Raw genomic sequence first — 27,400 nt, 5'->3', positions numbered from 1 at the left:
GTGCTAGGAGGAGGCCCCTGAGCTAGGAGGAGACCCCTGTGCTAGGAGGAGGCCCCTGAGCTACGAGGAGGCCCTGTGCTGGGAGGAGGCCCTGAGCTAGGAGGAGGCCCCTGTGCTCGGAGGAGACCCCTGTGCTAGGAGGAGACCCCTGTGCTAGGAGGAGGCCCTGAGCTAGGAGGAGACCCCTGTGCTAGGAGGAGACCCCTGTGCTAGGAGGAGACCCCTGTGCTCGGAGGAGGCCCTGTGCTGGGAGGAGGCCCCTATGCTAGGAGGAGGCCCTGAACTAGGAGGAGACCCCTGTGCTCGGAGGAGGCCCTGTGCTAGGAGGAGACCCCTGTGCTAGGAGGAGGCCCTGTGCTAGGAGGAGACCCCTATGCTAGGAGGAGGCCCTGAACTAGGAGGAGACCCCTGTGCTAGGAGGAGACCCCTGTGCTAGGAGGAGACCCCGAGCTAGGAGGAGATCCCTGTGCTAGGAGGAGACCCCTGTGCTAGGAGGAGGCCCTGAGCTAGGAGGAGACCCCTGTGCTAGGAGGAGGCCCCTGTGCTAGGAGGAGACCCTGTGCTAGGAGGAGGCCCCTGTGCTAGGAGGAGGCCCCTGTGCTAGGAGGAGGCCCTGAGCTAGGAGGAGATCCCTGTGCTAGGAGGAGGCCCCTGTGCTAGGAGGAGACCCCTGTGCTAGGAGGAGACCCCTGTGATAGGAGGAGGCCCCTGTGCTGGGGGGAGGCCCCTGTGCTAGGAGGAGGCCCTGAGCTAGGAGGAGACCCCTGTGCTAGGAGGAGGCCCCTATGCTAGGAGGAGGCCCCTGTGCTAGGAGGAGACCCTGTGCTAGGAGGAGGCCCCTGTGCTAGGAGGAGACCCCTGTGCTAGGAGGAGGCCCCTGTGCTAGGAGGAGGCCCCTGTGCTAGGAGGAGGCCCCTGTGCTAGGAGGAGGCCCCTGTGCTAGGAGGAGGCCCTGTGCTAGGAGGAGGCCCCTGAGCTAGGAGGAGGCCCTGTGTTGGGAGGAGGCCCTGAGCTAGGAGGAGGCCCTGTGTTGGGAGGAGACCCCTGTGCTAGGAGGAGACCCCTGTGCTAGGAGGAGGCCCCTGTGCTAGGAGGAGACCCCTGTGCTAGGAGGAGGCCCCTGAGCTACGAGGAGGCCCTGTGCTGGGAGGAGGCCCTGAGCTAGGAGGAGGCCCCTGTGCTCGGAGGAGACCCCTGTGCTAGGAGGAGGCCCTGAGCTAGGAGGAGATCCCTGTGCTAGGAGGAGACCCCTGTGCTAGGAGGAGGCCCCTGTGCTAGGAGGAGACCCCTGTGCTAGGAGGAGACCCCTGTGATAGGAGGAGGCCCCTGTGCTGGGAGGAGGCCCCTGTGCTGGGAGGAGGCCCCTGTGCTACGAGGAGACCCCTGTGCTAGGAGGAGGCCCCTGTGCTAGGAGGAGACCCTGTGCTAGGAGGAGGCCCCTGTGCTAGGAGGAGGCCCCTGTGCTAGGAGGAGACCCTGTGCTAGGAGGAGGCCCCTGTGCTAGGAGGAGACCCCTGTGCTAGGAGGAGACCCCTGTGCTAGGAGGAGGCCCTGAGCTAGGAGAGGGCCCCTGTGCTAGGAGGAGACCCTGTGCTAGGAGGAGGCCCCTGTGCTAGGAGGAGGCCCTGAGCTAGGAGGAGGCCCCTGTGCTAGGAGGAGACCCTGTGCTAGGAGGAGGCCCCTGTGCTAGGAGGAGACCCCTGTGCTAGGAGGAGGCCCCTGTGCTAGGAGGAGGCCCTGAACTAGGAGGAGACCCCTGTGCTAGGAGGAGACCCCTGTGCTAGGAGGAGGCCCCTGTGCTAGGAGGAGGCCCCTGTGCTAGGAGGAGACCCCTGTGCTAGGAGGAGACCCCTGTGCTAGGAGGAGACCCCTGTGCTAGGAGGGGGGCCTGTGCTAGGAGGAGACCCCTGTGCTAGGAGGAGACCCCTGTGCTAGGAGGAGACCCCTGTGCTAGGAGGAGGCCCCTGTGCTAGGAGGAGGCCCCTGTGCTTGGAGGAGACCCCTGTGCTAGGAGGAGACCCCTGTGCTAGGAGGGGGCCCTGTGCTAGGAGGAGACCCCTGTGCTAGGAAAAGACCCCTGTGCTAGGAGGAGGCCCCTGTGCTGGGAGGAGGCCCTGAGCTAGGAGGAGGCCCCTGTGCTAGGAGGAGACCCCTGTGCTAGGAGGAGACCCCTGTGCTAGGAGGAGACCCCTGTGCTAGGAGGAGGCCCCTGTGCTAGGAGGAGACCCCTGTGCTAGGAGGAGGCCCCTGTGCTAGGAGGAGACCTCTTTGCTAGAAGGAGACCCCTGTGATAGGAGGAGGCCCCTGTGATAGGAGGTGGCCCCTGTGCTAGGAGGAGACGCCTGTGCTAGGAGGAGGCCCCTGTGATAGGAGGAGGCCCCTGTGCTAGGAGGAGACCCCTGTGCTAGGAGGAGACCCCTGTGCTAGGAGGAGGCACCTGTGCTAGGAGGAGACCCCTGTGCTAGGAGGAGACCCCTGTGCTAGGAGGAGGCCCTGAGCTAGGAGGAGGCCCCTGTGCTAGAAGGGGACCCCTGTGCTAGGAGGAGGCCCTGTGCTAGGAGGAGGCCCCTGTGCTAGAAGGGGACCCCTGTGCTAGGAGGAGGCCCTGTGCTAGGAGGAGGCCCTGTGCTAGGAGGAGGCCCTGTGCTAGGAGGAGACCCCTGTGCTAGGAGGAGACCCCTGTGCTAGGAGGAGACCCTGTGCTAGGAGGGGACCCCTGTGCTAGGAGGAGGCCCCTGTGCTAGGAGGAGACCCCTGTGCTAGGAGGAGGCCCCTGTGCTAGGCGGAGACCCCTGTGCTAGGCGGAGACCCCTGTGCTAGGAGGAGGCCCCTGTGCTAGGAGGAGGCCCCTGTGCTAGGAGGAGGCCCCTGTGCTAGGAGGAGACCCCTGTGCTAGGAGGAGACCCCTGTGCTAGAAGGGGACCCCTGTGCTAGGAGGAGGCCCTGTGCTAGGAGGAGGCCCTGTGCTAGGAGGAGGCCCTGTGCTAGGAGGAGACCCCTGTGCTAGGAGGAGGCCCTGAGCTAGGAGGAGACCCCTGTGCTAGGAGGAGGCCCTGAGCTAGGAGGAGACCCCTGTGCTAGGAGGAGGCCCCTGTGCTAGGAGGAGGCCTCCTGTGCTAGGAGGAGGCCCCTGTGCTAGGAGGAGGCCCCTGTGCTAGGAGGAGGCCCCTGTGCTAGGAGGAGGCCCTGAGCTAGGAGGAGGCCCCTGTGCTAGGAGGAGGCCCCTGTGCTAGGAGGAGACCCCTGTGCTAGGAGGAGGCCCCTGTGCTAGGAGGAGGCCCTGAGCTAGGAGGAGACCCCTGTGCTAGGAGGAGGCCCTGTGCTAGGAGGAGACCCCCGTGCTAGGAGGAGGCCCTGAGCTAGGAGGAGACCCCTGTGCTAGGAGGAGGCCCTGAGCTAGGAGGAGACCCCTGTGCTAGGAGGAGGCCCTGAGCTAGGAGGAGGCCCCTGTGCTAGGAGGAGGCCCTGTGCTAGGAGGAGACCCCCGTGCTAGGAGGATGCCCCCGTGCTAGGAGGAGACCCTGTGCTAGGAGGAGACCCCTGTGCTAGGAGGAGGCCCTGTGCTAGGAGGAGACCCCTGTGCGAGGAGGAGACCCCTGTGCTAGGAGGAGACCCCTGTGCTAGGAGGAAACCCCTGTGCTAGGAGGAGACCCCTGTGCTAGGAGGAGACCCCTGTGCTAGGAGGAGGCCCCTGTGCTAGGAAGAGGCCCCTGTGTTAGGAGGAGACCCCTGTGCTAGGAGGAGACCCCTGTGCTAGGAGGAGACCCCTGTGCTAGGAAGAGGCCCCTGTGCTAGGAGGAGGCCCCTGTGCTAGGAAGAGGCCCCTGTGCTAGGAGGAGGCCCCTGTGCTAGGAGGAGGCCTCCTGTGCTAGGAGGAGATCCCTGTGCTAGGAGGAGGCCCCTGTGCTAGGAGGAGACCCCTGTGCTAGGAGGAGACCCCTGTGCTAGGAGGAGACCCCTGTGCTAGGAGAAGGCCCCTGTGCTAGGAGAAGGCCCCTGTGCTAGGAGGAGGCCCCTGTGCTAGGAGGAGGCCCCTGTGCTAGGAGGAGACCCCTGTGCTAGGAGGAGGCCCCTGTGCTAGGAGGAGGCCTCCTGTGCTGGGAGGAGACCCCTGTGCTGGGAGGAGGCCCTGTGCTGGGAGGAGGCCCTGTGCTAGGAGGAGACCCTTTGCTAGGAGGAGACCCCTGTGCTAGGAGGAGACCCCTGTGCTAGGAGGAGACCCTGTGCTAGGAGGAGACCCTGTGCTGGGAGGAGGCCCCTGTGCTAGGAGGAGACCCCTGTGCTAGGAGGAGACCCCTGTGCTAGGAGGAGACCCTGTGCTGGGAGGAGGCCCCTGTGCTAGGAGGAGACCCTGTGCTAGGAGGAGACCCCTGTGCTAGGAGGAGACCCTGTGCTGGGAGGAGGCCCCTGTGCTAGGAGGAGGCCCTGAGCTAGGAGGAGACCCCTGTGCTAGGAGGAGGCCCCCGTGATAGGAGGAGACCCCTGTGCTAGGAGGAGACCCCTGTGCTAGGAGGAGGCCCCTGTGCTAGGAGGAGGCCCCTGTGCTAGGAGGAGACCCCTGTGCTAGGAGGAGACCCTGTGCTAGGAGGAGACCCTGTGCTGGGAGGAGGCCCCTGTGCTAGGAGGAGACCCCTGTGCTAGGAGGAGACCCCTGTGCTAGGAGGAGACCCTGTGCTGGGAGGAGGCCCCTGTGCTAGGAGGAGGCCCTGAGCTAGGAGGAGACCCCTGTGCTAGGAGGAGGCCCCTGTGCTAGGAGGAGGCCCCTGTGCTAGGAGGAGACCCCTGTGCTAGGAGGAGACCCTGTGCTGGGAGGAGACCCTGTGCTGGGAGGAGGCCCCTGTGCTAGGAGGAGGCCCTGAGCTAGGAGGAGACCCCTGTGCTAGGAGGAGGCCCCTGTGCTAGGAGGAGGCCCCTGTGCTAGGAGGAGACCCCTGTGCTAGGAGGAGACCCTGTGCTGGGAGGAGACCCTGTGCTGGGAGGAGGCCCCTGTGCTAGGAGGAGGCCCTGAGCTAGGAGGAGACCCCTGTGCTAGGAGGAGACCCCTGTGCTAGGAGGCTTGTGCTATGTTTTTCTTTACAAGTTTTAAACCTTTTAAATCCACTTTTTGGTTATTGGCTGTGAAGTAACTCAGGCTGTTGTAACCTGGTAACAGGGCTTTCCCATTTCCGCTCTGCCCCTTCAGCTAATTTTAGACTTTTGTTATTGCATGTTCCAGAGTAACGTCATATGCTTAGTCAGCAATTGTCTGCACCTGACCTGTAAATGAATGCGGAGAGAATGGAGCCGCATAGAAATCTTGGCAATTCACTTTACTGCCTGGAGGTTGTAACAAACTCATTTACCTAAGTATTTGTGTCCTATTATGACGCCTGCTACATCTCTGAATATTTCAGAAATTTTAAAGATGCAGATTGAAGACATGGGGCCACATTTATCACTTGTTTTTTCTGTTGTTTTTGCGCCTTTTCGTTTAGGCGCACCGTTTTTGTGCCCGTTTTGCGATTAAACGTCAAATTAGCCGCGCAGCTAAAATAACCACCTTTCCCTCATCTATCATTCAATTCCAGATGTTTTGCTGCGCCTAATGATATTCATCACGTGCGACTTTTGCATTTAGGCGCAAAAACGGGCGCAAAAACACTCCAGCCCGAAGGTGGCGTTATCTGAGAAGAAAGCACTGAGCCCCTTTGCAGAAGAGCTCATATCTAGCAGCAAAGCTCAGCCAGACACTAGAACATATAATAGATACAATTAGATACATTACAGACAGGAGCTGCAGACTCTATTTACACTTCATCACCTTCTATTTACAAAATATTCTGCAAAGTCCTGAGCTCACAGCAAGAGCAAGAGAAGTTTGCACAAGTTTGCAGAATTTTGCAGATACAACATACAAGTGTCCCCCATGTAATTCTGCACAGTATCACCAGTGTGTCTGAGGGGGATACTGTGCAGAATTACAGGGGTGCAGCAGGAGACCAGCACTGGGGGATCCCCTCCAGGAGAAGCCCCTGCTGAGGAGGTCACTGGGTGCAGGGTGTCACACACCTGGGTGATGCTGTGGGGGTCATTCTCATTCTGGGCTGCGGGAGAAGCAGAGAGGAGCTTGTAGCAGGATCACATGTAAGTGCCCGAATCTAACATTGCGCCTAAACTGCGCCTAAACTGCGCCTAAACTGTGTTAAAGGAAAGTGATTAATAAGAGGCAGAAAATATACTTATCACAGATGGTTGTAGCTTGTGATAATTCTGGCAAAACAGTGCGCCCGAATTTAGGCGCAACTACTACACTTAGGCGCACAAAAGTGATAAATGTGGCCCATGGTTTGGTATTTAGATAATGGGGGTCATTTACTAAGGGGCCGATTCGCGTTTTCCAGACGTGTTACCCGAATATTTCCGATTTGCGCTGATTTTCCCTGTATCGCCCCGGTATTTTGGCGCACGCGACCGGATTTTCGTGCATCGGCGCCGCCATGCACGCGACGGAACTCGGGGTGGGGGGTGGGGTTGTCGTGGCCGAACGAAAACCCGACGGATTCGGAAAAACCGCCGCATTTAAAAAAAAATATGTGTCGCGAAAATGGCACTTACTTTCACCAGGTATAGGCCGGTGAATTTCAGGGCATTCCAGCGGGCCTTGGGGAACTTCAGCGCAGCAGCGCCACCTGGTGGACGGCGGAGGAACTACCTTAGTGAATCCCGGCCGGACCCGAATCCAGAGAACGCGCCGCTGGATCGCGAATGGGCCGGGTAAGTAAATCTGCCCCATTATCTTATTATTTTAATTCCTATTCTTATTTCATTCTATTTTTCCAAAGGGTTCAGATTAGAGATGAGCGAGTATACTCGTCCGAGCTTGATGCTCGTTCGAGTATTAGAGTACTCGGAACGGCTCGTTGCTCGGACGAGTATTTCCCCTGCTCGAGATCGAGCATTTAATTAAGAAAAGACAGTGAAGAACAGTGAAGAATACAATTAAAACAGTGAACACAGTGAACACAGGATCATTTAAGTGAAGAACACAGTGAAAAACACAGTGAAGAATAGATTACAGATGTTCCGAACATCTGCTTACTTAGCTGAAGACACGAGCGCAGACGAAGGATCAGGCATGCCGGAGCGGAGGCTGATGTGGAGCGGTGCGGGGCTGGAGTGGGCATCACCGAGCAGGTATGGAGGAGCGGAGCGAGCGGCCATGGAGGATCGGAGCAGGCCTGGAGGAGCGGGCATCACGGAGTGGAGCGGGCATCACGGAATGGAGCGGGGCTGGAGCGGGCATCACGGAGCTGAGCGGGCATCACGGAACTGAGCAGGGCTTGGAGCGGGCGTCATGGAGTGGAGCGGGCATCACGGAAAGCAGCGGGGCTGGAGAAGGCATCAGGGAGAGGAGCGGGGCTGGAGCGGGCATCACGGAGTTGAGCGGGGCTGGAGCGGGGCTGGCGCTGGCATGGAGAATCGGAGCGGGCATCACGGAGCGGAGTGGGCATCACAGAACGGGGCTGGAGCGGACATCAAGTAACGGAGCGGGGATGGAGCAGGCATCACGGAGCAGAGCGGGCATCACGGAATGGAGCGGGGATGGGGCGGGCATCACGGAGTGGAGTGGGGCTGGAGCGGGCATCACGGAGTTGAGCGGGGCTGGCGCTGGCATGGAGAATCGGAGCGGGCATCACGGAGCGGAGTGGGCATCACGGAACGGGGCTGGAGCGGGCATCAAGGAACGGAGCGGGGATGGAGCAGGCATCACGGAGCAGAGCGGGCATCACGGAACGGAGCGGGGATGGGGCGGGCATCACGAAGTGGAGTGGGGCTGGAGCGGGCATCATGGAGTTGAGCGGGGCTGGAGCGGAGCGGGGCTGGAGCATGCAGGGAGAATCGGAGCGGGCATGGAGGAGCGGGCATGGAGGAGCGGGCATCGCGGAGCGGGCATCACGGAACGGACCCAGTAACAAGAACAAGTTATGAACAATATGTGTGAAGAACAACTTGCAGATGTTTGGAAACATCTGCAAGTTGTTCTCTACACATATTGTTCTTCAAATACTATTGCGGAGAACACCGATCTGCACGCGTGTCTCCGAGAACAGATCACAGATGTTGATGAACATCTGCAATCTGTTCTGCACTGTGTTCTTTCACTGTGTTCTTTCAGTGGAAACATCTGCACTGAACAGTGCTCGTTCAGTTTGTAATTTTACTGAAAAATGCTCGGGTCTCCCATTGATTTCAATGGGGCTCGTTACTCGAAACGAGCACTCGAGCATCGGGAAATGTTCGGCTCGAGTAACGAGCACCCGAGCATTTTAGTGCTCGCTCATCTCTAGTTCAGATAGATTACATAATAATAATAATAATAATAATAATAATAATTGGTTATATTGCACCATCATATTCCGTAGCTTTACAAATCATAGGGGACATTTACATATAAATTAAAACATGACAGAGCACAAACATTCATATGGAACAATAGGAGTGAGGGCCCTGCTCGCAAGAGCTTACAGTGTATGAGGATGAGGGGGTGACACAAGAGCTTACAGTGTATGAGGATGAGGGGGTGACACAAGAGCTTACAGTCTATGAGGATGAGGGGTGACACAAGAGCTTACAGTCTATGAGGATGAGGGGTGACACAAGAGCTTACAGTCTATGAGGATGAGGGGGTGACACAAGAGCTTACAGTCTATGAGGATGAGGGTAGGACACAAGAGCTTACAGTCTATGAGGATGAGGGGGTGACACAAGAGCTTACAGTCTGAGGATGAGAGGGTGACACAAGAGCTTACAGTCTATGAGGATGAGGGGGTGACACAAGAGCTTACAGTCTATGAGGATGAGGGGGTGACACAAGAGCTTACAGTCTATGAGGGGGTGACACAAGAGCTTACAGTCTATGAGGATGAGGGGATGACACAAGAGCTTACAGTCTATGAGGGGGTGACACAAGAGCTTGCAGTCTATGAGGATGAGAGGGTGACACAAGAGCTTACAGTCTATGAGGATGAGGGGGTGACACAAGAACTTACAGTCTATGAGGATGAGGGGGTGACACAAGAGCTTACAGTCTATGAGGATGAGGGGGTGACAAAAGAGCTTACAGTCTATGAGGATGAGGGTGACAAAAGAGCTTACAGTCTATGAGGATGAGGGGGTGACAAAAGAGCTTACAGTCTATGAGGATGAGGGGTGACACAAGAGCTTACAGTCTATGAGGATGAGGGGGTGACAAAAGAGCTTACAGTCTATGAGGATGAGGGGATGACACAAGAGCTTACAGTCTATGAGGGGGTGACACAAGAGCTTACAGTCTATGAGGATGAGGGGATGACACAAGAGCTTACAGTCTATGAGGGGGTGACACAAGAGCTTACAGTCTATGAGGATGAGAGGGTGACACAAGAGCTTACAGTCTATGAGGATGAGGGGGTGACACAAGAACTTACAGTCTATGAGGATGAGGGGGTGACACAAGAGCTTACAGTCTATGAGGATGAGGGGGGACACAAGAGCTTACAGTCTATGAGGATGAGGGGGTGACAAAAGAGCTTACAGTCTATGAGGATGAGGGGGTGACAAAAGAGCTTACAGTCTATGAGGATGAGGGGGTGACAAAAGAGCTTACAGTCTGAGGATGAGGGAGTGACACAAGAGCTTACAGTCTATGAGGATGAGGGGATGACACAAGAGCTTACAGTCTATGAGGGGGTGACACAAGAGCTTACAGTCGATGAGGATGAGAGGGTGACACAAGAGCTTACAGTCTATGAGGATGAGGGGGTGACACAAGAACTTACAGTCTATGAGGATGAGGGGGTGACACAAGAGCTTACAGTCTATGAGGATGAGGGGGTGACAAAAGAGCTTACAGTCTATGAGGATGAGGGGGTGACAAAAGAGCTTACAGTCTATGAGGATGAGGGGGTGAAAAAAGAGCTTACAGTCTATGCGGATGAGGGGTGACACAAGAGCTTACAGTCTATGAGGATGAGGGGGTGACAAAAGAGCTTACAGTCTATGAGGATGAGGGGATGACACAAGAGCTTACAGTCTATGAGGGGGTGACACAAGAGCTTACAGTCTATGAGGAAGAGGGGATGACACAAGAGCTTACAGTCTATGAGGGGGTGACACAAGAGCTTACATTCTATGAGGATGAGGGGGTGACACAAGAGCTTACAGTCTGAGGATGAGGGGGTGACACAAGAGCTTACAGTCTATGAGGATGAGGGGGGCACAAGAGCTTACAGTCTATGAGGATGAGGGGGTGACACAAGAGCTTACAGTCTATAAGGATGTGGGGGTGACACAAGAGCTTACAGTCTTTAAGGATGTGGGGGTGACACAAGAGTTTATAGTCTATGAGGATGAGGGGATGACACAAGAGCTTACAGTCTATAAGGATGTGGGGGTGACACAAGAGCTTATAGTCTATGAGGATGAGGGGGGACACAAGAGCTTTAAGAGTATGTTTAAAATTTTGGAGGTAAGGTATTAGTCTGAGATGTAGAGGTTAGGATAGACTCTGTTAGTGGATGGTGGAAAGACAAGAAGTTCAGTCTTAGAAAGATTAAGTTTCAAGAAGAGAGAGAACATAATGGTAGAGACAGCAGAGATACAGTCACAAGTGTTCTGGAGTAAGGCAGAGGTAATGTTACATGCCGAAGTATATAGCTGGGTATCATTACCATAAAGATGATTTTGGAAACCAAATCTGCTGATGGTTTGTCCAATGGGGGCCGAATAGAGGGAGAAGAGAAGAGGACCTAGGACTGAGCCCTGAAGAACCACCACAGTGAGAGGAAGAGCAGAACAGAGAGAAAGATCCAGAAAAGGAGACACTGAAAGTGCGGTCAGAGATATAGGAAGAAAACCAAGAGAGTGCAGTGTCCTTCAGGCCAATGGAGTGAAGCATCCCGAGGAGGAGCTGGTGGTCCACAGTATCGAACGCTGCCGATAGATCCAGGAGAATGAGGAGAGAATAGTCACCTTTGGATTTATCAGCGAGGAGATCATTGGAGACTTTAGTAAGAGCGGTTTCAGTAGAATGCATAGAGCGGAAACCAGATTGTCAAGGAACGAGTTAGCTGAGAGAAAACTGGAAAGACGAGAATAGACCAAGCGTTCCAGGAGTTTGGAAATGAAAGGGAGATTAGAATCTGGTTGGTACTTCGTAGCACTGGATGGGTCCATAGAGGGTTTCTTTACTAATGGGGTAACAACAGCATGCTTGAAAGATGAGGGAAAGACACCCAAAGAGAGAAAGATTGAAGATTTTAGTGAGGTGAGAAGTGACTGCTGGGGAGAGGGACTTTATGAGATATGAGAGGATGGGGTCACTGATGCAGGTAGTGGGGCGAGCAGAGGAAAGGAGCCTGGACACTTCTTCCTCTGTGACCGGATCAAAGGAAGAGAGTGAACAAGATACAGAACCGGAGGGAAAGGGATTAATGGAGTTAGTGGATTTAAAAGTTATTTCCTGCTAATGCAGGCAATTTAAACTTTAAAATAGGTGGATAGATCTTCAGCACCAAGGTCTGTGACCGGTGGCTGCACCTTTGATGTTCGTAAGGAATGAAGAACCTTTTGGGATTGTTAGAGAGGGAGGGTATTCGATTAGAAAACTAGACCTGATTATGAAGGTGAAGGGCAGAGTTATAGGATTTGAGCATAAATTTGAAGTGAAGAAAGTCAGCAGAAGTGCACGATTTTCTCCACAGACATTCAGCACTCCTGGAGCAATGCAGAAGGAAACGTGACGTGTGCCAAGGTTTCCGACATCTGTGTAGAAGTGCTGGAACTGGGCGTGGTGCCATCTTACCCAGGGCGTTTTGAGAACATGATTATAATGGTTAGTAGCCAGGTTAGAACAAGAGAGAGAGGAGATGGGGGACAGTGATGACTGCATAGTTTCTGCAAGGTGGTGAGCACTAATGGCACGTGGGTTGCATTATGTGTGATAAATGGGCATATTCTGTATAGGAGAAAAACAGTTTACAATGAAAGAGAGAAGGTTATGGTCTGAAATTGGAAAGGCAGTATAAGTGAAGTCAGAGACAGAAGAGAGCCGGGCAATTACCAAGTCAAGGACGTTTCCCTCTTGGTGGGTACGAGAATTAGAGAGTTATAAGAGTCCTAGAGAGGTAGTGAGTGATAGAAGCTGTAAGTCAGAAGAAGAGATGGGGTGTTCATAGAAATGTTAAAATCTGCCAAGATGAGTGTTGGAACATCACAAGATAGAAAGTGAGGGAGCCAAGAAGCAAAGTGGTCAAGATACTGGAAAGGTAAGTCAGGGTATACAACAGCCACACAAAGAGAAAATGGGTGGAAAAGTCTGAGGGTGTGGACCTCAAAAGATTGGAAAGTAAGAGACAGGAGAAGTGCAAACCATCATAGCCCAGTGCAGCAGGCGAGGCAGTGTCATCCTGCTAGATCCATGTTTCAGTGATGGCCAGCAGGTTGAAGGACTTAGAAAGAAACAGGTTGTGAATTGGTGAATGGACACAGAGCGTTGTACCAGAGGGCACATTTGAAAGGAGTTGTAGGAAGAGGAGGAGAGATAGCAGAGGGAATGCATTTGATATTGATGAGGTTAGCAATGCTTCTATGATGGGTGAAAAGTTTGAAGGAGAAGGAGGACCAGGGTTGGCTCAAAAAAGCTCAAAGAAGGAGAACCAGGGTTTGTAGAGATATCACCTGCTGCTAGTAGAAGGAGAATAGACAGAGAAAGGAGATGATTAAGCGATTTAGGAGAGGGTGATCTCAGCTTTACAGAAGAACCAAATGGAATGTGTTAAATAAAGAATACAGAACATGAGAGGAGTACAATGGTGAAGGAAGGATTGAAGAGCTGATGTGAATGGAGGACACTCATGAAGTTGATGGATGAAAGGAAAGGAGAAAATGGAGTAATATTAGTACAATGCCATTAAAGAGGTAGACAGAAATGCTAGATGGTGAAATGACATGATGTGAGGGCTCACTATTTATATGGGAGGGAAGATGGAGACGTGAGGTGAGGGAGCACAATCTATTTGGAAAAGTAGATGGAGACACAAGGTGAGGGCAAACAATCTATATGGGAGGGTAGATGGAGACACGAGTTGAGGTCACAAACTGTATAGGACAGAAGATAGAGACACAAGGTGAGAGCTCACAATCTATATGGGAGTGTAGATAAGATAAAAGGTGAGGGGTCACAATCTATATGGGAGGGTAGATGAAAACATGATGTACGGGGTCATGATTTATATGGGAGGGAAGATGGAGACACGAGGTGAGGGGTCACAATCTATATGGGAGGGTAAATGGAAACACGAGGTGAGGGAGCACAATCTATATGGGAGGAAAGATGGAGAAACGGGGTGAGCGCTCACAATCTATATGGGAGGAAAGATGGAGACATGAGGTGAGAAGTCACAATCTATATGGAGGGTAGATGGAAACATGAGGTGTGTGCTCACAATCGATATAGGAGGGTAGATGAGACACAAAGTGAGGTCCCAATCTATATGGGAGGGTAGAAGGAGACATGAGGTGAGGTTACAATCTATATGGGAAGGAAGATGGAGGCACGAGGTGAGGGGTCACAATCTTTATGGGAGGGAAGATGGAGAAACGGGGTGAGCGCTCACACTCTGTATAGAGTAGATGGAGACATGAGGTGAGGTCAGGTGAGAGTGAAGCTGGATGCCCTGTTTTGATTGGATATATATTGAGGGGGCAGGGTGTGGACTTAGTTGTATGACGGGGAAAGGTTGTAAGACATGGGCAATATTATAAACTGAATTTATGGGGTAACCAGTGGAGAGACCAGTGCAAAGACATAACACAGAGGATAAACATAGAAAGAGTTGGATTTGTCAAGATAAAGCTGGAATTTAACCACAATTTATTTACAAAACAGTAAATTAAAATATCCAATTAAGTCACTTATTGGACCTACCTAACCCATAAAATATAGGAACGCACGATTATGGACCATCGAGTGTTATATATGACTGTACATATCGCTGCTTGTGTGGCTTCGTCTGTTTGGTGTAAGCCCTGGAGATCTGTGTAACCTTGTGTATGCTGCAGTAGGGTTGTAAGCAATGCATTTACATTGCACAAAGCAAAGAGCACAGCAGTGTTAGGACACACCCCCTGAACACTGAAAAAAGCTACAATCCTGGAATCTGATAGCAAAAATTGACAGCTGGCAAATTCACCCATTAACCAACTTCTTAATACATTATCCCAGGTGTAAAACCACTAAGTATTAAGGAAAGTCGAAAATGGTTAAATGTCCTTCGACGCTCCGAATATCGTTAAAACATCTTGGGGCAGATTTACTTACCTGGTCCATTCGCGATCCAGCGGCGCGTTCTCTGCAGTTGATTCGGGTCCGGCCGGGATTCACTAAGGCAGTTCCTCCGACGTCCACCAGATGGCACTGCTGCGCCGAAGAGCATCGGAACGCACTCAAGTTCCCCGGCCTATTCCTAGTGAAGGTAAGTGTAAGCTCCGCGACACATTTTTTTTAAATGCGGCGGTTTTTCCGAATCCGTTGGGTTTTTCGTTCGGCCACCCCCCCCCCGATTTCCGTCGCGTGCATGCCAGCGCCGATGCGCCACTTAGTAAATGACCCCCATTGTATTTATTAGGTGCATTAAAACATTTCATTACAAAGCAGCAGAATGCAAGGTACGAAGGATCGGTCCTGTGTACCATGACACATGAGGTGTATTTTGGGGGAATTTGGGGGAAAATACGATTGACTCTTTCCTCTCTTCTGACTTAGGACAACCTCCACGCCACATAAAGGGAATCGCATATTATCCTATAAACGTAACCGCCACTTATAACAAATCGGAAGTGAAAGAAATCACCTGGAAACGCGAGATTGATGAACATAGGAAACTCATTGCAAAAGTCAGAAATAACAGCTTGCTTGAGAACGATGGCGACAAATATGAGCATTACGACAACGGAATCACATTGAACATCAGGAATCTGACCAAGAATGATGGCGGCCTCTACATAGCGGATGCAACGTATTTAAACAATGAGGCTAAAGAAGAAGAAATGTACCTGGACGTGTTGGGTATGTATATCAATATATGCTAATTATAATGAGTGCATTAAGTAACTCTATATACAAATGGGTGGCCCCAGGCTTTATTTTGCAGACAAGCCCCGCCCACCTGACAGCATGACGTTAACTGTAATTAGAAAAAACAAGCACGGAGAGTCGACAGATATCATAATACTGTATGAACTGATGAACATAAAGGGATTATCATTAAGGCAGTAAACAGATATGGGCAACTTATGTAAAAGAGTGGCCAACCCCTTTAATAAAAAAAGTGTCTTAGAATGCATTTCAAGACATAATGAAAACGCATTGTAGAGATAATGTAGAGCTAATATTTCTATATAGTAGTAGGTGGGCCCCCAGAATCTACTTCCGATACAGCTGGGAGGTTAAAGGGGTATTCCGGGAATATTAACGTCTGATATAAAAACCCATAATGCCATAAATAAATGAATATAACAAAACTCAATGTCATTAGTCACAAAACGGAGCTTAAATAGTTTGATTTTATGATTTACAACATTTATGGCCTCGCTAAAGTAGGTGGAGTTATCACTAAGATGGCCGCCACTGGAAAATACAAGTCCCATGATATTTTCTTCTCAGTAACCCCTCCTCCCTCTTGTGCTCTGCTCCCAGTGATGATGTAACAGACTTTCTTGCTCTGTTACCATAGTAATGATGTGTAACTGCCATCACCACAACACTGGCCATACTGGATGCACTGCAACCAACCGACTACAGCCAAACTGCCCAGGCAGGTGCAGGACATGTGATGTGGACATGTGACCAGCGGCCATCTTCTGTCCTGTGTCTGCTCCGCGCAAGGAAATCAACGGACTGATTAACCCCTTCCCCACTAGTACGGCGTGTGCCGGGTCCCAGTGCATGGAGAGGGCTCGCGGGCCGAGCCCTCTCCATAGCCGGTAACCCTTTTCTGCATATTGCGCATGGGCGCCGCCATCTTGCCGCGGATCGTCGCTCCACATGACGTCATCGGGAAGCGGTTAAGCCATGACAGCTTCGGGTCTCACAAAGGCCCGATGCTGTCTTGTTTTAACCCATTCATTACACTGTGCTAATTGCACATTGTAATGAATGAGGAGGGAAATCCCCATATACTGCCATACTGCAGTATGGCAGTATATGATAGGATCGATCAGACAACCTAGGGTTAAAGTACCCTAGGGAGTCTGAAAAACAGTAAAAGTAAAAAGTAAAAAAAAAAATTATAATAAAAAAAACCTAAAAATTCAAATCACCCCCCTTTCCCTAGAACTGATATAAATATTAATAAACAGTAAAAATCATAAACACATCAGGTATTGCCGCGTCCGAAAATGTCTGATATATCAAAATATAATAACGGTTTTTCACTGCGTTTAACCCCGTAACTGAAAATAGCGCCCGAAGTTGAAAATGGCTTTTTTTGCCATTTTGAAAAATATAAAAAAAATGTATAAAAAGTGATTAAAAGGTCGTACAGTCCTAAAAATTATAGCAATGAAAATACAATCAAAAGTTGAAAGAATGAAAAACGCCAAAGTATGAAAAAGTTATTGTCACTAGAAAATGACAAAATAAAAATAAAAATTGTACTGGAGGTTTTAATACAAATTTGGTATCCCCGTAATTGTACCGACCGAAAGTAGACATGTCATTTGGGGCGCAGTGAAAGCTGTAAAGTCCACGCCAACAAGAACAAGTTGCAAATGTGTTTTTTTACCATTTTCGCTGCATTCAGAATTTTCTTCCCGCTTCCAGTACACGACATGGAATATTAAATACTGTCACTATGAAGTGCAATTTGTTACGCAGAAAACAAGCCCAAACACGCAAAAACAAAAAAAGGCCCGGTCGTTAAGGGGTTAAATTGAAAAAAAGTCCAAAGAGACATGTGGAGTACCCACAACTTCAAGCTTTAGAATCTCCAGACTCAGAATAAAATTATTTGCCGCTCGCAATTGATGTAAGTTAAAGGGGTATTCTCTCGTCTGGGCACTCACATTCTATTTAATTAATCTGCCTTATATACACATTTCTTCAATTAGATGTTATTAAAAAAAATACCTGTATGAAGATAATTTCTCAAAAATGCAGTCATATGGTCCCTTAGAAACAAGACTGTGTCCTTGGACACGACCACCTCTGCTGGAGGGATTGCACAAAGAAACAAAAAGTTTCTTGTATATGAAATGTCCTGGAGTTACTGCAGGTCCCACAGCCGTCCTGTGGTAATGATTGCTGAATCCTGGTGGTCAGGCAGGACTCAATAGCGCACAGCCACTACTGCCAAAATGTGAGGTGGTCGTATCCAAGGAAGCTATCTTGTTTCTAAGGGAGAACATGGCTACATTTATGAGAAATTATCTTCACACAGGAACATTTTTTTTAATAACATCCAATTGAAGAAATGTTTACATATGGTAAATGAATTAAATTCAATGTAAATGCCCAAATGGGAAAAAAAACCCTTTAAGGTACCTTAGACCAAAATAAAGATTAAAAACAACAACAGATATTTGGGATTAAACTACACTTGTCTATTCGATTCCCTGCCACTACTCTTCCTGGTCTATTTTAAATGAAAAAATGTTTCCTGTTTTATTGTTCCAGATCACATCCTAAAACCACGGATTATAGTGGAGTCAACCAAAGCTCCGAGTAATATTACACCTCACAGCAGTGTCCATCCACATACAGGTAAGTCAGACACCTGGAATCCGAGTATCAGAATGTTGGTAATGGAAGCGCCATGAAAATACCACCAACCATGGATGTCCATTTAATACAATTCATCTGTGTAGTCCAGAACCCGGTGAAGCATAGAATTACATCCGTCCAATTAGAAAATTGTTCTGAGAGGATGAAAGAGAAATTTCCTGTATACATTAATGTACATTGCAGATAATAATATTTTGTAGAGACAAAATATGAGTTTTTTTTAAAAATATCAATCTCTGATCAGTGGGGTCTTCTGGTATAAAACCAAGCCACTATCCCACCCTATATACACTTGAGCCTAAGGGAATTGGATTTGGAATGAGCTGTTCCATCTTTACCCCTAATACCACTCTCTGAGTAGAAATACTGTCAGTTATTGGGGTGTTCTGGGGCAGTGTATTGGGGATTGGCACAAAGGTTGCACTAACGCCTGTACAACCATCATAGATGCTTGTACAGTCTGACACAGCTAATAGCAAAGCTTCTTTAAGGCAGTTTATTTTCTAAACTAGGACAAATTTAGATAGAATGGGTTGCAAAAGTACATGAAACGTAACAGTTCCTGCCTCTTATTCATCCCTTTACTCTAGGCGCATTTAAGGTGCAATGTTAGATTTAGGCTCTTACATGTAATCCTTCTACTATCTCCTCTCTGCTTCTTTTCCCCAGCCCTGCATGAGAATAACCCTCACAGCAGCACCCAGGTATGTGACACCTTGCACCCAGTGATCTCCTCAGTAGTGGCTTCTCCTGGAGGGGATCCTCCGGTGCTGATTTTCTGCTGCCCCCCTGTATTCCTAGCCAGTATCTTCCTCAGACACCAGTGTGGTCATCCTGCTACACGGGGAAACTTCTCTGTACTATCTGTAAAGTCCTACAAACTTCTCTTCTATCCTTCTACACGTGACTCTTCTCTGTCCTGTCTGCAGCTCCTAATTACTTCCTTCTCTGTCCTGTCTGCAGCTCCCACTCACTTCTCTTCTATCCTGCTACATGGGGGACACTTCTCTGTACTAACTACAAGCTCCTACAAACTTCTCTTCTCTCCTGCTTTGAGTTGCTGCTTTTGCAGATTGTTTGTAAATAGAAGGCCATTAGTTGTAAACAGAGGCTGCAGGTAGTGTCTGTAGTGTCTGCTGAGCTCTGCTGCTGGGGATAAGCTGCTCTGAACAAGAGCTCAGTGTTGCTTCCCAGTTTACACCACCTTCAGGCTGGAGTCTTTTTGTGCCTAAATTGCACCTAAATGAACAAGTTGCTTATGATGAATAATTATTAGGCGGAGCCGAACATCTGGATTGGTAGGATAAATAAGTAAAACATGGTTATTTTTGTGCATGGATAATTGATGCAAACAGTGCGAAAAAAAAACAGTGCATCTTCTTTTGAGGTTGACTCCTCCCTCTGCATTCAGGGGACAAGATTAGACAGCAGCCAATGTATAGCCCTCTATAAGCGTATAGGGTCAGACTGGCCCACCGGTGTGCCGGTGAAAACCCTAGTGGGCTCAGACTCCTGTTAGTTCCAACCCACCATGTGCTGACTCCACCCTACCACCACCATTGACTCTACCCCCCCGTCAGCCACGACTGGACTTAAACTATATCAGTGTCCGGATAGGGCACAGATAGAGTTGAATAACAGAATGGTGCATAGAGTTATTAGCTCCCTGCATCATCACTGTTTCCCTGAGTGATAATGAGCTGAGTGATAATGTCATAATCTGCCAGCATCACAGCACAGAGGAAGATCAGAAAAGGAGAGCTTCTGGGGAACATTTTTTTAAAATTTATTTGAAACAAGGAAAAGAGGACGTGTGGGTGGGCTTCAAAATACGAGTATTAGAGGGGGCCCATGATATAGGGGGGATAAGATGAGGCCCACAATATGGTGCGATATGAGAGGGGGCCCACCATATGGGAGGGTATGAGAGGGGGTGTACAATATGGGGGAATATAAGAGGGGTCCACAATATGATGAGATATGAGAGGGGGCCCACAAAATGGAAGGGTATGAAAGGGGGCATCATGGTAATGAAGCTTTAGTGTTAATATTGATTGATATGACAACCCAACATTTCTAAAATCCAATTGTCACAGAGACCCAAAAAAGTTCTTGTATGTAACCTGGGGACTGCCTGTATTACAATTTAAAAATAAAATGTTATCCAATTTTTTGACTTTTTATATAAAAATAAAATCCGCCCCTCTCCTCCCCCCCAAAAACTATTAGTCTGAAGAATATTCCTAAATGGTAAATGATTGGATATTGCCAGCAGAATAACGTCAGCTGAAGCTGATTTAAAGGCTTTTTTCTCTTTGGGACTTTTCACAAAAAGTTGCAAAAAAATGAAAAAACCTCATAAATGAAAAAATTGAAATAAATTTTGACATTAATGAGAATGGCGCAAAATAGAGCCATTTTAGGCGCAGAAAAAAAAAAAAAGCTAAATATAAAGAATTTTGTTAAATCTGCCCCATAGATCAGATTTAAAATGCTAAATGTAGCCCTATGTGTTATACTGTGTGGGGGTTATTTATTACACGCTGGCACTCATGCTCCCACCTATTGATGTACCCGCATGTATGAAAAGCTGCTGACTGCAACGAGGGCACAGATGCGAGGAGAGGAATGCCCTGTGCAGGCCCATTCCTCGCCAGCCGCAACCACCTACCCTCCAGCCAGCCGTACTCCCCCCTTCACGACCCTCCACTCCCGTCTGGTGGGGCGTTGGCGGAAAGGGGAAACAATAGCATTTGCGATTATTTCAGGGCTTTAACGTCACTGGTGTTGTGCATGCACTGATAAATACCCCCCCCCCATTATGTTAGTGGGTCAGTAACTTAGGGTTAGGTTTATCTGGCTTAGGGTTAGTGACGCATTTAGGTTTCTGGTGTGTCCCACGGTCTTCATGAATCTGGCGCCCCCTGCACTGCTCAGAAAGTGTGCGCTATATTCTTTTTGGTGCACCTTTAACATACAACACAATTCGGTCAAGTTCGGTCAAGTCGAATAAGCCCCGTTAGGTGCAAATTTTGTCTGTCTTGTAGGACACAGAACTGGCGCAAACACTTTACAAATACACTTGCTCCAAAGACTTTCTTTTCAGTGCATAGTACGAAAGTAAATTGGCACAGCCAGAACAATATATCTGGTCTATTGTGCCCAATTGCAATAAGAAATTACCAAAAAAGTAAATGAGTACATCTCTATGTCATTTCTTCTCAATATAACTACAGCTGTTTTGTGAAGGCATCAGAAGTCTGCTAGAGAACATAAGTGAACAAACAGGATCACAACAGAGCTATGCCAAAGTGCAATATAGGGTTAGGGTTTTACAAAACTTATCTCAAGGAGCACTGTTCAATATATTATCCATAAATGGAAGGGGTATGGAGCCTACCTAGAAATGGCTGTCCACCTACACCGAAAGGCTAGATGGGGCGAAACAACCAAGAGGCCCACTTTGCTTTCCACAGGACAGCTTACTAGCTGTGTCCCGCACAGATCTAGCCCTCATGAAAGTCCTGATCACACTTTAAAGAAAGCTATGGAGCTTGTACTCAGCAAGCATATAGAACAGTGATGGCGGACCTTTTAGAGACAGAGTGCCCAAACTATAACCAAAATCCACTTATTTACCGTGAATTGCCAACATTGCATTTTAAGCAGTAAGTTATTCCTTCCTGTTCTTCAACATCTTCCAATCGTATCGGCCCCCTGAGGCCACCAATACAGTTAAAAGAAGGAGGGCACATTCAGACTATCATTGTAGCTTCTCACCAGGGTCTCTCTATACAGTAAGAATGTAGGGTCCAGTAGGATGACCTACAAAGATAATGCAGTTCTATCAACCCCTTCTCACTTCCACAGTTCCTTCCCACAGTTCCAAACAGCCAATGAAGTATCGCTTTGAAATAACACTGAAAGCAGCATCTCTTAAGTTGCCTGGGACTGCAGGAAGATTTGGTGAATTTGTTCCTGTTTGGTGAACTCTGTGAAGGGGTCTATGCCTGAGTGCCACCTCTGGCACCCGTGCCATAGGTTCGCCACCGCTGATATAGAAGAAGGTGCTCTGGTTAGATGGGACCAAAATTGAGGTTTTTGTCTAGATATGAAATGCTGAGAAAAGCCAACACTGCCCACCTTCTAAGTACAACGTCACCAGTGTGAGGCCTGGGGGGCTGTATCATGCCGGGGAGAAAGCTTCAGCAGGGATTGGAAAGATTCTCAGAGCTGATGGGAAGATGGAGGAAGCTAAATACAGGACAATCCTGGAGGAAAACTGGTTAGTGGCCTGGCAAGGATTTGGCACGGGAGGGATAGTCTCACTTTCCAGTAGGTCAACAAATTATACAACCAAATCTACAATGGAAGCCGCAATGTCACAGTCCAGATCCAAATCCCATTGACAATGTGTGCATTGACTTGGGAATTGCTCTTTACAAATGTTCTCCGACCAACGTGACCGAGCTAAAGCCATCTTGCCAAGAAGAATGGGCAAAACTTCCAGCCTCTAGATGTGTTAATCTGATAATTTCCTTTACACGTCACAAATGCTTGATACATGAATTACAATGAATATACTCAAATTACAAAAGGTTCAAAAAGTTATGGCTATTTTTGCAGTTTACTTGTTTTCTATGTAACAATTGTTCTAATCCACATACAGGTCCTTTATATACTATAAATGTGTTGTTGTATTACTTGTGCTATAATATGAATTGTTATTTCTGGTTTTGGTCTCTATAGAAAAGAAGACTATTCGCGACTATTTATCCACAATCATTCCAGGAGCATTACTATTTGGAGCGGTTCTGGCTATTTTGTTGAGGAAATATATAAAAAGATCATTGAAGTCAAGAGAAAAAGGTAAGTTCATCTCCAAATTTCGAAAACCAAGGGAAGAGAAATGAGTTGGAACATGACGAATCCCAAGCCAACCCTTAGGGACTAAATGTGGGAAACATCATGAAAAACCTTCTTTATGCAGCAAGAAACCTTGGGGGGGTCATTATTACTCCTATGCCAAAAATGAAGGTTTGTGCCCAAAAAAATGCCTTCTGACACATTTATAAAGGCTTTTAGACTATTATTGACGTTTTCCGCCTTGTACAACAAATCGGCATGGCTTTGGAGAAAGGGGCGGGCTCATGTGGAAATTAGTATAAAATTAGGATTATGCAGCTCAAACTGCTTGGATTCAATTTTAAAGAATAGAATGTCTCAGGAGGTCACTCCACATTAAATTCTTAAAAAGAGATAATACAATAAACACTACAGAAGCAAACGGAATGCCACAAGAGCTTCTTTCAGTTCATCCAAATTAGATTCTGATGCGTCTGTGAGAGATTCAGACAATTCCCATGTATCCTCGATTTCCGATCCTCCCACACAGAATCAAAAACTTTAACAAAAAGGGAAAGGCTGTTAAGGTTCACTGGGCAAAGGACCATAGATAACATCAACCTGGTCCCATGACATGAAGCGCTCAATAATGTAATAGAGTTCTCTCTCTCTCTCAAGAAACGAACTACGTACAACATGTGAAACATCTGTTTCGACCCCAAATATTAAGTAAACGATCTAGAGTCGAAACAGATGTAGGTAAATATTGGCAAATGGTCCCTAAGTACTAGTTCAATACAGCAGTATTTCCTTGTAGTGAGACCTGTCAATCAGAAACAGGGAGGTGGGGCAATACAAGTAGACTTTAATATGCAGGACTCCATTGATATCATTGGACTCACCACAGGTTAGTTGCATCTACATTTACAGATTTTTAACATGGAAGCCACAGAAAATAACCATTTAAGAATAAGGGCGATACCTTGTCATAGTTTTTTATGAAACATTTATTTTGTTTGGGTTAATTTAGATGACAGGTTTCCATTAAAGGACATAATATTTACAATCATTTCTGTTGCCCAAACACTCCTCTTCCAGTTTGGTTGTATAACTTAGTATCAGGTCCTGGATATTTATTAATGGGGGTCTAGTAGAGATGAGCGAGCATACTCGTCCGAGCTTGATGCATTAGCGTACTCGAAACGGCTTGTTGCTCGGATGAGTATTTCGCCTGCTCGAGAACGAGCTTTCACTTAAGGATCATTTATTGTCAATACACCATGACAGCAATACACACATTTGTGATTGATGGCAGTCAATGCAAATATACTTCTGATAAGTTAGCAGATGTATGGAAACATATGCAATGTGTTCTTCAGTGAAGAACACATTGCTGATCTTTCCATACATCTGCTAACTTATCAGAAGAAATGAGTGCAAAAATGGTGTTCTTCACAATAGTATGTGAAGAACAAAATGTGTGAAGAATCTTAGCAGATATAAGGAAACATCTGCAATGTGTTCTTCAGTGAAGAACACATTGCAGATGTTTCCATACATCTGCTAACTTATCAGAAGACATGAGTGCAGAAAGGTGTTCTTCACTATAGTATGTGAAGAACAATATGTGCGAAGAATCTTCACACAAATTATTCTTCACATATTATTGTGAAGAGCACCTTTCTGCACTTACGAAGAGAGGAATTGCACTAAAAAGGATAGACATCCAAAGAAAATGGAATATGTATCAGTTTCAATTGATGACCATGTGATGTGTAAGATAATGGGGCTATAGTCATAGTCAGAATGTTGTGTAAAGGACATCTATCACCAGAATCAAGGATTGTCAACCAAGCACACTGTCACACTAATGTGTGTCCCCTCTTTCAGGATCCATGCTTCTTTTATGCTTTAGCTTCCATAAAAAAAGGTTTTATCCCCATAGCGACGAATAATGTACTAGTATGTCAAGCGTTGGCTGCGAGGGAATGGAAAGGGCTCTCCATAGGCAGTGAGTGTTTGCTGCATATTGCAAGATAGGTTCTGTAGGTTTGTTCTTAAGTAGAGTTTGTATGTAAGTCGGAACTGTATATTTTATAATTGTAACCCCAGACAGAATTTTTTTGGTCTTTGTGACAATTGGATTTTAAAAATGTTGGGTTGTCACAAGAACTTGGATTAACAATAAAGCTTCCTTACAGACACCTGTGATAACTGTTATAGCTGTTTATAGTAGCCTAAGACTAAATTACAATAAATTACCAATATCCAGAGGTCTGTCTGTAACTAGGGGTCGTCTGTAAGTCGGGTGTTCTTAAGTGGAGGACCGTCTGTACTTGAATTAGAAGGACTTTATCCATGTGCCAGAGGTTTTAATATCACCTCTGGCCGGAGTATGTCAATGTCTTGTGCATTTTTACTTTAGTTCCGCCTATTGATTCAGAGTTGCCCATTTTTAACTATTGTGCTCCTGGTTTGCCTGCAGGGTAGTACTTCAGCTCCTCTTGTTTATTCATTACTTCCTCATGATTGTTTCTACTTTTTTTTTACCTTTCCCCATGTGCCAACTTAGTCCTTTGCAACTAAAGCCAACTCTTCCTATATGTAGGTATTTGTAAGAAGAACCCAAGACCAAAGGATCGATTTAGACTCTGGATCACAAGGTCTTCTTCTGCTGGTAGCCCTGGGCTTGGCAGTTGCTGCTGTTTTTAGAGATTTGCTTATTAGACTATTACTTTCTTAAAGTCACTTAACTAAAAATGTTATACCTGCCTTCCAAAAACCATAACTTTTTATATTTTCACAGTGTTGGATGGAAACTTGTGGTTTTTTTTGGGGAGGAGAAATTGTAATTCATAAAAATCCCCATTTGATAATCCAAACAATGTACTCTAAAGCTGAAAAATAATTCAGAATGTGAACTGATGAAGTATTAAGTCAAATGTAAAGGAAATCTACCACCAGGGCAGTGTCTGACTGGCTTGTTTTTGGCCTACCAGAGGTGGTGATCTTGAGGGTCCACCCTTCAACCATAAAATACCATTAAAAATCATATAATGTGGAATGTATCATCAAAAAGATCTAATAATCTATAATATCGGAATCATCCTATATAAAATAGATCATATTATCCAATGATTACTCCATTAACTTCCAAATGAAGATCTATGGGGCCCTATTATAAAGGGTTAGAACATGGGGCCCACCGGAGGATTCTCTGATACTCTGGTGGGCCAGTCTGACACTGCACCAGGATCAGGGTTGTAAACCAAGCTCACTGACATATTGGTGTGTGCAGGGGCGTAACTAGGAGAGGCTGGGCCCCATAGCAGATTTCTGCATGGGGCCCCACCTTCCCCCCCAAAAAAATAGACATATGTAGGCTGCATTCACATAAACGTGTACACGCCAGGCTAGAGCCTGGCAGGCACACATCAGACGCGCTGGGGAGGTGATCGCGGCTCACCCCTCCCCTCTCCATAGAGTATAGAGCCGCATGGTCATTCTTATGGCCACAGATCTCTGTTGCGGCCACGGCTCGAAACAGTGAGTACTCGTTGTGCTCACTGTACCGAGCCGAGGCACTATAGTCGCCTATGAGGGATGTATATCCGTCAGCAAATTGCAGCCAGATATACGTCCCCCATACATTCTTGTGAATTGCCCCTACACAGACATATTTCTACAATTACACAAATTTATACACACCTTTATATACTTATATACACACACATAAAGTTCTACACGTGTATAGTTGCACCCATATACATACAAGTATACACACACATTTGTGCACTAATACAGAGTGTATACAAACTCACAGTATATACACTGACCATATATACACATGCAGTATAAAAAGACCAAATACACACATACTGCATATACATACAGAATATACACACATACAACAAATACACACACATTCAGTATATACAGCATATACATACATACTATATGCACAGCATATACAAAAACACACATACATATACATATATTTATATATATACACACAATAAATACAGCATTTGTATCTATGCATATATACACGCTATATTAATATATACAATATACACAGTATATACATATATACAATATACACAGTATATACATATATACAATATACACAGTATATACATATATACAATATACACAGTATGTACATATATACAATATACACAGTATGTACATATATACAATATACACAGTATACACATATATACAATATACACAGTATACACATATATACAATATACACAGTATGTACATATATACAATATACACAGTATACACATATATACCATATACACAGTATGTACATATATACCATATACACAGTATGTACATATATACAATATACACAGTATGTACATATATACAATATACACAGTATATACATATATACAATATACACAGTATACACAAATATACAATATACACAATATACACAGTATATACATATATATATATACACACAATATACACAGTATATACACAATATACAGAGTATATACATATATACAATATACACAGTATATACATAAATACAATATACACAGTATATACATATATATATATATATATATACAATATACACAGTATATGCATATATACAATATACACAGTATATACATATATATATATATATATACAATATACACAGTATATGCATATATACAATATACACAGTATATACATATATACAATATACACAGTATAAACATATATATATATATATATACAATATACACAGTA

The 27,400-nt window shown here is 47.1% G+C and overlaps 1 protein-coding gene across 4 annotated transcripts in view; it reads left to right on the top strand.

The window, feature by feature from the left end:
- Positions 1 to 27,400, top strand: part of LOC140069371 (uncharacterized) — a 46,182-nt gene that overhangs the window by 4,853 nt on the left and 13,929 nt on the right. For all 4 annotated transcript variants that reach the window (XM_072114995.1, XM_072114996.1, XM_072114997.1 and 1 more), the window contains exons 2-4: positions 14,783 to 15,085; positions 17,693 to 17,779; positions 22,550 to 22,669. In XM_072114995.1, the coding sequence (XP_071971096.1) occupies positions 14,783 to 15,085; positions 17,693 to 17,779; positions 22,550 to 22,669 (510 nt within the window). The remainder of the gene's footprint in view (positions 1 to 14,782; positions 15,086 to 17,692; positions 17,780 to 22,549; positions 22,670 to 27,400) is intronic.

Source organism: Engystomops pustulosus, chromosome 7 (assembly GCF_040894005.1).
Source record: "Engystomops pustulosus chromosome 7, aEngPut4.maternal, whole genome shotgun sequence".
Classification (NCBI taxonomy): domain Eukaryota; kingdom Metazoa; phylum Chordata; class Amphibia; order Anura; family Leptodactylidae; genus Engystomops; species Engystomops pustulosus.
The sequence above is the reverse complement of the archived record's forward strand: the minus strand, read 5'-3'. Positions and strand labels throughout refer to the sequence as shown.